Source organism: Ornithodoros turicata, chromosome 4, assembly GCF_037126465.1.
Source record: "Ornithodoros turicata isolate Travis chromosome 4, ASM3712646v1, whole genome shotgun sequence".
Lineage (NCBI taxonomy): Eukaryota > Metazoa > Arthropoda > Arachnida > Ixodida > Argasidae > Ornithodoros > Ornithodoros turicata.
This window is the reverse complement of record NC_088204.1, coordinates 40,769,178-40,780,885: the sequence shown is the minus strand read 5'-3', so window position 1 is coordinate 40,780,885 and position 11,708 is coordinate 40,769,178. Positions and strand designations below refer to the sequence as shown.

Genomic DNA, 11,708 nt, shown 5'->3' with positions numbered 1-11,708 from the left:
GTGCACAACATCGTGCATCGTGACACTGTATGCTTTTATCCCATCAACACTATTTATTGAGTTGCAAAGTTCAGAGAGATAACGCATAGCAAAAAGCTCGTGTATGCCTCTGGTACAATTTGTTTACTATACGAACGTCATTTCTACCGTCATCGCCATCTCTGTTGACATTTTGCTTTGTGTTATGTAATGCGCTATTCATTCTTTCTTGTGCAAGCACTGAACGTTCAGTATTAGTGTGAATTTCTCTAGTTTTCTGAGCCGTTGGAAGCACTACAGTGAAGATGTAGTCCTCGTGAGTTAGCACATGCAACGGGAACTGTGTGGTGCTCTTCAGCGAATGCCCGGAAGTATCAGAGCAACGTGGGTAGTCGTGCGCTAGGGTAACGAAAGTACTGACTGAACTGAAAGTCGGGTGGATTGACTTAAAGCATGTTGCGAGGCGAGTACGGTCGTTTTCGGTGGGATTCAAGTTGCCCTATGCCGACGCGAAGTCGCCACAGAGCCAGGAAGAGGGCAAGATTTGATTCTTCCAGTTCCGATTCCCCACCTGACGGCGATTTGCGGGACACCGAGCTACTTCGTTCTGGAACGAAAATCGTGAATAATGTCGAAACGAACGATTCTGATGTGGATGAAGGGCCTTCTCATGAAGATCGAAATACGCCAGCACAAGCGATGACGAGTAGTTCGGTTATAAGTGAATGTGAAAGTAGCGAAAGCGATGGGGAACAGAGTGATGATACAGCTTCTGAAGGTGAAGCAGGTACACTTTTGCACTCTTCCGCACAAGATCCAACGCAACCAGGAAGTCCGCAACGGCACCTACAAACTGGGACGAATGATTCAAGTCAAGAGCTGGTAATTAATTTATTTTTTCTTCCTACTGGGCTAGTGTTTTAAGTATCAAGGGGTAGTGTTGCATTTTCTGTTATTGTTAAATCAAATTGTTATTAGGTACTATTGCCTAGTATTAAGAACATAGATTGGTGGTGTGGTTTTCCAATTAATTACTTGCAGCATCATGGGGTTTCTCTGGAACCTTTGCAAACTGCTATTTCCTCATGCATATTACAGTTGTTTCAGGAACTTTACAAGTAATATACACCTTTGTTTCTGATTTCAGAGTGAGAAACTATATCCAGGCTGCAGAATTAGCCGAGCAGAAAGCCTTTTGCTAATAATGGGGCACAGTCTGCGACACCACTCTACGAAAGAGGCAACAGAAAGCCTTCTCAAGGTGATTGAAGCCCACCTACCGAAGGATACAAACTTTCCTGTTTCAAAATACTTATTCTTCAAGGAGTTTTGTGGATCAAGTTGTGCTACATGTCTTCACATGTACTGCCCCTCCTGTCACTCCTACATAGGAGAAATAAATCACGTTACACCTGACTGCTACTGCACAAACTGCGAGACATCACATAGCACAGATACGCTCGTGAAAACTGGCTCATACTTCGTTATGCTCGACATCAAACAGCAGCTGCAACATCTCCTTCAGCGACCAGACTTGAACTTCAAGTTTACAGACCGTAGGATGTCACTTGATGTGAAGGATATCACAGAGAGCAAAGCATACCATACGCTACCATTGGAGGATGGAGACTTGTCACTGACCTGGAACACGGATGGAGTACCAGTGTTCGTATCGTCAAAGTTCTCCATTTGGCCACTGCAACTGATGGTGAACGAGTTGCCACAGAGACAACGCTTTGACAACATTATTCTAGGTGGCCTCTGGTTTAGTTCATCAAAGCCTGAGATGAACTGTTTTCTGCGTCCTTTTGTGAAGGAAATGAATATGCTGTCATCTGACGGAATGACTTGGGTGGATGCTAGCGGCAGAGAACATACATGTAGAGTATTTCCTGGTGCCTGCTGTGTGGACACCGTCGCCCGTTGTGCCGTCACGAACACCACACAGTTCAATGGTGCATTTGGATGTGTATGGTGCGAACACGAGGGGATTGTTGTGGAAAAGGGGAGAGGCTCTGCACGCGTGTACCCTCATCAAGCTGCACCTGCAAAGTGTCGAACAGATAAGACGTTCAGGAAATATGCACAAAGAGCCCAGGTGTCTGGCGAACCGTGCCGTGGTGTAAAGGGTCCCAGCGTACTCTTTTTATTGTCCTTCTTCACATTTCCTGTAAGCTTTGTAGTGGACTACATGCATGCTGTTTGTTCAGGTTTTGTAAAGTACACAGCATGCATGTGGTTCAAGCAGAAACAATCATATCCATACAGCTTGGGGGACAGGATAGACGACATAGATGTTCTATTGACAGGGTTTCAGCCAGTCCGGGAGATGTCAAGGCTGCCACGTTCCTTACACCAGCGAGAATACTGGAAGTCCTCAGAGTGGCGCAATTGGCTTCTCTACTACTCACCCATTGTATTGAAGGGAATTTTGAGAAAGAAGTATTTTGTGAACTGGCTGAAGTTTGTTAAAGTCATGCATGTTCTTGTGGGGGAGTGTGTACCACTCGACTCACTTAGTATGCTCAAAGAACAAATGTCTTCATTTCTTTTCGAGTACGAACAATTATATGGCCATGAACATATGACGTACAATTCCCACATGCTTACCCACATTGTTGACTGTGTAAAGGAATGGGGTCCCTTGTGGAGCTATTCTGCATACCCTTTCGAGAATCTCAATGGACAGCTTCTAAAGCTCATTAATGGCACAAGGTACATCCAGACACAGATAGTTTTCAAATATTCCCTGTTTTCAAGAATGCCACAGCTTTGGCACGTACACTCTGCATCCCGAACATTGCACGATCCTGTGGCCACACACATGAACACACTTCTGAAGGGGTATAAGCTCAGGGTGAAGTCAGGATCTTTAGATGTCGGCGTAGTATTCCATGGCAAAGCGCTAAGTGCAGATGGGGGTGTGCTGTACAGGAAGATATCTATTGCATTTTGTGTAAGCACCTCTGACAAGTCAAAGAGGACGAATTCATATGTTCGATCCTCAGCAGGTGTCTTTGGGCAGATAAAAGCTATATTTGCTGCTAGTATTTGCATGGATTGTGAAACGACAAGTTGCAATTGCCCAAAACCTTTGTTCTTTGATGTTGTCCAACATGAAGCGAAAAGCTCTGTGTTTTGTGGTGCGGATCTGTCACAAATGGTCAAGAGTTTTGTGCATGTTGAAGCCACAAATAATATTGTGCGCATTTCAGCAAGTGGAGCAAAGAAGTGTCTTGCGCTTCAGTCCAACGGGAAACTGTATCTTTGTACGCTGCATCCACACTGCGTGCTTGAGTGTTCATAGAGGTTGTTCTTTCATTTCTTTCATGTGTTAACACAAGTGCTGAGATGCTGACATTCATCATGTGTGAAGAACAAGAACAGGCTATAGTGAACATAGGAAAAGTGTTGTGGTCATTGCACAGTTGACTGATTCGATGCCACAGAAAATTCTGATTTTGCACTAAGGAGTTGTTTTTTCTACGTTTTTGGTTTCAACATGTGTACATTATTTTACATTTTTGTTTCTTTAGCTGTTATTATTGACTACTACTACTCATTTTCCATCCATTGGGGTTCTTCCTATTTATCGCACACATTTGGAGTGCAGAGGTTAATTCATGTAAAAGCCTCTATGAATTAAGACGGGTAGAAATCCAGCGAGCCAGTACTCATTTTGATGATTATTAGTGTATCAGTATTTTCACTGAGTCTAGAGAGGATTACCAGTGCGCATCTATCAGTGCTTCCGGGTAAAATACCGGGAACTCTCAGGAGGAGGGAAATTTGTCCGGTGTCCTTTGCTTAGTTGTAGCTTCAAAAATCTTGCTACATAGAATGGGCCACTTCATTTCACACTGTAAATAACACTGTTACATATATTTTATGCACACGTAAGTGACTTTTCCATTGTTCTGTTGCTACCAGACATTTGTGGGTGTGGCACTGCTGCTGTGCTAAATGTATACATTCCATGTCCTTAACAAAACTTTCTGTTCTTTAGCAAACCTTGTTTTCTTGCAAAAAGTGTTTACATCTTTCCATGAAAAATGTTTGACAGTGCAGTCTTCAAAAATAACCACAATATATTACAGCACACATGCCTTACATGTCATGATGAGTGCACGGTTCTTGTAAAAAATGTGCACATACCATGTCACACATAACAAAGCTTTCTGTTCTTCAGCAAATCTTGTATGCTTGCAAAACAATTTTGTATCTTTCTATAAAAAAGATGCTTTGTGCTGGGTGATGACAGTGCAGCCTTCAGAACACTATAACTGCAATGTATCATGGCATGGATGCCTTACATGTCATGGTCAGTGCACGGTTATTGCTAGAGATAACTGACATTAAAATATCTGGTTATGCCGTGTTATTGATCATATTACTTCGTCTGCTTGCGCTTCAAGATGGTTTGATTGCTGCTAACAGATTAAGAAGAATTCTTGTCTTCCTTGCATGTTCTATGTCATCTTAGGTTTAATATTCTTTAAACGCTTTCACCCAGCTAATGCTTTTCACTGGAACACTACAGTTCCTATTATATGTCATGTTTGAGAAATTAACACAACGAAAGAGTTGCTAAAAATAGGACATGAAATTGTTGTTCTTTCTCTGCATGAATGAATAGAAATAAAGGTAACTGTGCTGGTAAAGTTGAGCCAATGCAACCTAATAGGAAACATTTTGTGTCAAATTAATTGGGTCCCAAATTGAACAGTGTGGAAAAAGAACATAAATATGCATATAAAATTCTATTTACAGTTTACTGACATTTGTCAACAGAAATGCTGTCAAAATATTATCAACCATAAGTCAATTGACTTTAATCGACCACTGTCAATCAGAAGTCAAAGAATACAGAAAGTCAATAGAGTAAATAAAAAATCAATCAATTATACATTAAAAGTCAATTTTCATTTTCGTAAGGGCATGTACGTCAACAGATTTCATGAGACTCGACAGCTGAATTTTTGTGTCCATTTCCATGCCTATTTCGTGTAACGGGTCTCGGTTCTTCTTCTTCATAGGGGTTAGGAGATGTCAGCCAGATGGCTACGGCTTGCTACTCCAGATTCCACACACATGCACTCACACACGTTGGGGCCCACAGGCGTGGTGGGCGCGTTTGGACAGCAGAAGGAGCGTCCTTCAACAAAGCCAGAGAGGAGCAACCGCGTACACACGACACCGCTCTCTCCGTGAAGCAGAGTGAGACGCTGATCAAGAGGAAAGCCGAAGTGCGGAGTTTTCAGGCGTAGTGCAGGGTTCTGCAGGACCCGCTCTATCCTGCGGTGCGGATACCGGTTTGGAATTTCCCGCGGGTAGGGGGTCGGTTGCGGGTGATATTATTGACACCCGCGCGGGTTGCGAGACTGCTGCGGGCAGCGTTTTTGGCACAAGCACTGCTGGCGGGTCGGCCACGAACAAGCAACGGCTACAGCAGCAACAACGAAGAGAAAAGATAATACCAAATAATAAGTAAACAAAGGCGCCGCAGCCCCTGCTGGTCGAGTCCGGTTGGGTGCGGATTTCATTTTCTGGTAGAGTGCGGGTGGCGGGTCTTGTCAGAGGAGGTAGGGGTCGGGTATGGATTTCACCGTCAAATAATGGGTTGCACGTCATACGGTCCAAATGCCCATTTTGTCCAACTACCAAGTGTCCGTCTGGCTTACGCGAACATTTGGGAAAACAAAATGCGTGATAGCGCTTTTCTATAGAAACCGCTGTCTTGTCCCCCGTCCCGAGTTTCTTCAGCTATCAAACAAACCAAACAGTGCACGTATGCACAGGTCATCCGCATTTTGGCACTGTAGTCGCCTCTTGACAAGGGGTAGAGCACTGCATGGGCCGGATTTTCAGGCCCGTGCCCTGCCCATACTCCAATATTTCCATACTGAGGCCCTATCCAAACCCACCTCTGCTCTAAGTGTTACCCAGGCTCGCAGCGGGCCCGATGGCCAGTCCCATTTGTCCATTCCAATTTTCTTTCTGTGTTCTCGGGAAGGATAGCTCCATAAGGTACCCGAAAATCGTGCCAAAATTTTGGCGGCGATTTTGAGTAAATGGCCGCCGGATTTGGCCAATTTCGTGGTACAGTGTGCGTGCAGACGGCAGGTGTCAATTTGTTACTTCCTTCACTGTATTATTGTTACTTTTTTATGGGGTTTAATGCTAGCCGGGCCGACCTCAACCACGATAAAAATTTCATAATTCCAAGATAAAGCAACCTGTCTTCCAGTCTGTTCAGGCTGCCGTGTTTAATTGTTTGTCTGAATATTCGATATTTCGGACGCGACTGTTTATCATAGTGTAGTTTGCATCAATTGCGGACTATCCGATTCAAAAATAAAAGAAAGTGTTTATTTCCGCGGCAGTCGAACTACGATTTCATTTTCACCGTCAGATATTGCAGACGAATTTCCATCCTTTCCGCGGTGCATATACAGTTCATAAAAGGAAGCTTTTGACCACTCAATAAATAATTTGTTGTTTTTAGTGTTTAAACATATGATCGTCCTACTACAATGAAGGATTCTTTGGAATAAATGCAGAATGCTCATGACAAATAAATCCGTGTTTGGGTAGCGTGCCGCAAAATCTTGTGGCAAACGTCCCCACCCTCACGGTCATCGCAATATATTTGGTTTGGTTGGTCCATAAGGCCCTAAACCAATGTGCAAAACACCACAAACGCATTTGATTTTATTTATATTTTTACATGCGGTGGGTTTGTTGTGTGGGCCCCGTCACAGAACATCCGCGTCTGCACGAGCGGGCTGCCAAAGCAGCCGCCGGCTCTAAAGCGACAATATTTTCGACAATATTTCGACAATATTACCGGCTGGCGCCGGTGGCGACAATATTACCGGCGCCGGTTTCGACAATATTACCGCCACCGGCGTGCCACCTCGGAAGATCTCTCAATGGCTGCGCATTATATGTATAAATATTTGGATGCTCATTGGTCTAAAAAACTGGCGTCAGTTTCCTTCGCGCTGATTGGGCGAGAATCATTTGACTGAGGAGCGAGCATCCGAACGCGCGAACCGCTCAACGGAAGCAGTCGAACGGAGGAGAAAGAATAAAGGAGAAGACAGAGGGAGACACCGCGTCTGTCCGGCCATGCGTGTTCTCTTGGACTGCAACCGTTGTGCATGCTGACGCTACGGGGTAGTTTGAGGGCTTTGAATGCTTTAGATTTAGATTGTGGCGAACTGCTAATGTGAGAACGGAATGGCACATCCACCCCATCATCACAACAGCGGGAAGACGAACATGACATGGAATCCGCCTGCACATCCAAAGGACGCAGAAATCGTCAGAGAGGAAGTCTGCACTCCTTCCGACGTACTGCAGGTGAACGGTAAGACAAGTTTGATTACTTTTTTGTGACTGAAGGAAGTAATGCAGGTTTATCACGTTAAGTGTATTACGTACAGCATTTACGAGTCACTCGGTACGTTAGCGGCGTTTCATTGTGCAGTGCATTGCCGTAACTTGTACGTTTCTGATATGCCGTTAATCAAAATATGTGTGGTTATGCTAGTTGCCCCTCATGCGCGTCTCAGCCGTTCATTCACTGTGATCTCCGAACATTCGTGACAAATGCCTTGGTGTTCAAATACGAAATCAAGATAGATTGCCTATCATAGCAGTGATTTTCGTGCAGAGTTACTGATCATCAATATATTTTTTGTTTTGTTTTAGTTCTCCCGCAACCATCGGCAACAACGACGCACATAGCTCAGCATTGGCTTTTGAACGGCCCTTGGATGTCGAAGTACCTAAAGCTCCAGTGAAGCCTGTTACAAGACGTAAAAAGATATGTACTGTAGCTTTTTCGAGGCAGTTCCCGAGGACAAATAAAGTTGATTTGTCATACACCATTGCTTTTTGATTGTCTGCTTCGGGACAGCATGATCGTTGCTCTACAGCAAGACAACAAGCGCCGAAGACAAACGGACGAGTCTGGGGGGGGGGGGGGTAGGGGGGACGAGAGGAGAGACGAAAAACCCGAGGAGAGAAGGGGAAGGAGGTTAGGAAAGGAGGTCGGTCTGCTCATGCGCACTGGGCCCCAACTTTTTTCCCGCGCTGCAGCTCGGGGACGCTGTGAGTGGCTCCTCGAGATCACGTGGTTTGGGCGCCCGCCATTTTCCCTGGACCATTGTGTAAACGGCAGCTTCCGGCGGATGGCCAAAGGTTTGGTCGTCGCGTCGACCTCAGCGAGCAGACGACCAGACAGCCGTGGAGAGGAGGACTGCGCAACGGCGCCAACTGCGTCTCGCGCACGGCACAGACGCACGCATGGTTCTCCCTTGCAGCTTCTTCGGAGATTTACTTGTTTAGCGTTCAGCTGACTTTGCAGTTCGCCGCATCACGCATTGTGATCCCAGAGAAACGTAAACGATGAAAGGCGCGTTGGTTGGCAGTAGCTAGGTGAAGTTTATGACGCGCGACAGGTTGTTCGTGGACGCTGACGTGGAAATCGTCACTTTTAGCTATCCCGGAGCTACAGCGGCCCGTCTGAGAGAAAAAATCCATTGACTGCACCTAGCACTAGACTGGATCGTCATATATATCGGTAGCAACGATATCCAGGATGGGAAGAGTGCCGCAGCTGTTTTGCGGGAAGTCTCAGTAAGTACAGATTGCAACTATTTCAATCTCTGTGCTGCTAAAACCCATTTCCTCTGACACGCCAGGGAAGATTCATTTCCATGAATTGTCTTCTTTCACAGGATACCGTTGAGGTGGCGAAAGGCTACGCGGAGCATATATTCCTGTATAAGCTGATGCCACAGACAAGGCGGCCTGAACTTTCTGGCACAATTCAGGGATATAACGCGATGCTGCGCACGATTCCAGCTGTCCGTGCCGGTGGCGCTACGGTGTTGAACATTGACGTGAGTAGTCGCGTCTCGAATGCTAACTCTGGAACTTCCTGGTGGTCATGGCAGGTATTTTATACAGTATGCTCGTTAGTTTTGAAAAAACAGTGCAACAAAAAGTAACTGGGGCTACCTTTGTGGTGCTTGAATTACAAACAGGTGCTGGTCTTGATGCGGTACCTGTTTGTAATTCAAGTATCACAAAGCTAGTTTCCAGTTGCTTTTTATCGCGCAATTTTTCCGAAAATAAAATGCGTACGAAGTACGGGCACATGCCTACCAGGAATTCCGGTTTATTTGTATTGCTGTCTTTGTGAAGTGATGTTTGCAAAAACATTCCGTATATATGTTCAAATATCTTTTCCAGCTCAAGGTCTTTACCAGGAACAAGGAGGTGAAAGAGGGGATGCTTTCACAAGATGGCTATCACATTTCGAGGGGACGGGGGTTATCGTGCCTAGCAGGCACGTGGAAACGCTATGGACCATGGCTGAAAGCACCGGGTCCGCGTCGTGGCATCGTACTTAAGCCAATGGAGTCGTGTGAAGCCTGTGCGCTCACCGTGGTGAAGGCTCACCATTTTAGCCGCCATGTCATGACGACACAGAACGATGTTACCACCATTACCTGCTGTATTATAACAACCACCTCATCTGATCCCCAATCCTATGCTCACTTCTGTCAGCAGCAGCAACGTAGCCAAAGCTTTGCCCCATGATTAGTGTACAAATGGCCCACATCTTACGCAAGACCTGCCCGATAAAATTTTGTAAACAACTATCATCATTCCAATGGCGATTTTGTAATGGCTCCATGCCGTCTGCCAGCTTCCGGCTGGGCTGTCTGCTCGTTACCCTAGGCACCCTGAGACCAGTAGTTGCCTTAGAAGTTGGTCCAGGGCACATATGCCCCCCTCCCCGTGATATTTCCTGGAGCAGAAACTCTAAACACAGCGAGGTGGTGCATGATAATGCGTGTGAAATTTGAAATTGAAAGACAACTGCGTTGCTTGCCACTATGAGTGCGAGTCACTGATGCCCACTGTAGCCTGAATGAGATGGCTGGGTATTTTCCTACGGGTGCAACTCGTGCGATATGTTTTGGTTAATAAAATATATTATGCTTCATAGCAAGCTTTTCAATGGAAAAAATGTATTTCTCCTCAAATTCGTATTGTGGTCCGTACAGATGTGTTTGCAGTGTTCCCCCGGACGCAATTTTTTCTTCAGATGAAATCTGGTCAAGGTGACCAATAGCCATTGTTAGTAACCACTGGTTCACATATTCCTGCAAGCAGAAAATCCTAGACAGCCAGCACCCGAAAGATTAAAAAGAAATCAGTAGCATGTGCTCACTATTGGTAGATTGGAGATATTTTATTGAAGAACGCAGCATGTATACATCGTCACGTTTTCTGCATTACTTATGCGTATCAGCTCATGCTTGTAGCCTCAGAATGTTCATTCGTGGATACAGTATCCAACAGAGCACATTTCATCATTGGCGATGTGGCATAAACACATAATGAAGTACCATACAGTCCGCTGCATGTAGGCGCACTTGGACATGAAGGTCTCGCACATACGGCATCAACATATAGCATGCTGGTGGACAGAGCCAGATTCATAATAAGGGAATAGTAAAAGCTTGGAACGTGTTACTCAGCAACGAGTTTCCTTTTTGAGCAATGAAGTAGCAACTGATAGTTGCTTTTGCCATGCTTGTCAGTTGGCAGCTAAGGCCTCAGAGTATGTGTTTATGAAAAAAAAAAGTCCAACAGGGCACCATTCATCATTGGCCACATAATGCTGAACCAGGTACAACACTGGCAAGGGCAGGTGCTTCATAATCAGGGAGAGAGTGGGAAAATTTCAAATGACAGATAAAGACAGTAACACTTAGGAAGTTTGACCTTTGGACGTCTGGCCATCATATCTACAGAAGTACTGGAAACCTGAATCTGAAAAGGCAATTTTCATATGTTGAAATGACACCCAAGTAAAGGCAAGATGGCAAGAGGACGTAACGCAGAGCGACATGTTGGGATGTTGCTCGTGCTCAACAATGCGGGGAACTGGCGACAGTTGGGAGACAGCTCTGCACAATTATGATACTTACCGACCTTGTCAAAATATCAAAATGGATTCATACTCAGGATGTCGACATCTGAACAGGCTGGTGGAGCTTCAAAAGTGCTAGGAACACCATCATGAACATCAGGACACACATTCATGTTTCTTTCCACAATTTTCATACACTCAAGCCAAGGTAGAATACTATGATGGCCTCACACATATAGCATCAACGTGTGGACGTGTTTCAACAATGCCTGGGAAGAGCGACGGTTTGGGGACAGCTTTGCAATATTTTCATACACTCAAGCCAAGGTAGAATACCATGATGGCCTCACACATATAGCATCAACGTATTAACGTGTTTCAACAATGCCTGGGAAGAACGACGGTTTGGGGACAGCTTTGCAATATTTTCATACACTCAAGCCAAGGTAGAATACCATGACGGCCTCACACATATAGCATCAAGGTGTGGACGTGTTTCAACCATGCCTGGGAAGAACGACGGTTTGGGGACAGCTTTGCTATATTTTCATACACTCAAGCCAAGGTAGAATACCATGATGGCCTCACACATATAGCATCAACGTGTGGACGTGTTTCAACAAAGCCGGGGAAGACGGTTCTACGGTTGGGCGATTGTGCACCATTCTCATACTTAGATCCTCACGTGCTGATGGCTGGATTCAGATTTCACACTCTTACGCCATGTTTAAAATATGACAAGCATCCCACGACTAGTCTGTGGATTTATACA

At 45.2% G+C, this 11,708-nt stretch overlaps 1 protein-coding gene and 1 long non-coding RNA gene across 2 annotated transcripts; both read left to right on the top strand.

Moving 5' to 3' along the window:
* Window positions 1-678: 678 nt before the first annotated feature.
* On the top strand, window positions 679-2,198 carry LOC135392373 (uncharacterized). Its single transcript, XM_064623089.1, has 3 exons — window positions 679-861; window positions 1,127-2,116; window positions 2,190-2,198. The coding sequence occupies exons 1-3, from the start codon at window positions 679-681 to the stop codon at window positions 2,196-2,198; spliced, it is 1,182 nt and encodes a 393-aa protein (XP_064479159.1).
* A 4,903-nt stretch (window positions 2,199-7,101) lies between these two features.
* Window positions 7,102-7,871, top strand: LOC135393041 (uncharacterized). Its single transcript, XR_010422397.1, has 2 exons — window positions 7,102-7,351; window positions 7,696-7,871. It is a non-coding gene; the product is annotated as an uncharacterized LOC135393041 (long non-coding RNA).
* Window positions 7,872-11,708: the final 3,837 nt, after the last annotated feature.

Excerpts from the sequence above, each read along its gene's own strand:
- LOC135392373 (XM_064623089.1), top strand. The coding sequence starts at position 679 with ATGACGAGTAGTTCGGTTATAAGTGAATGTGAAAGTAGCGAAAGCGAT. Across the intron at positions 862-1,126 it reads ATGATTCAAGTCAAGAGCTG|AGTGAGAAACTATATCCAGG; the intron begins GTAATTAATTTA and ends TTCTGATTTCAG.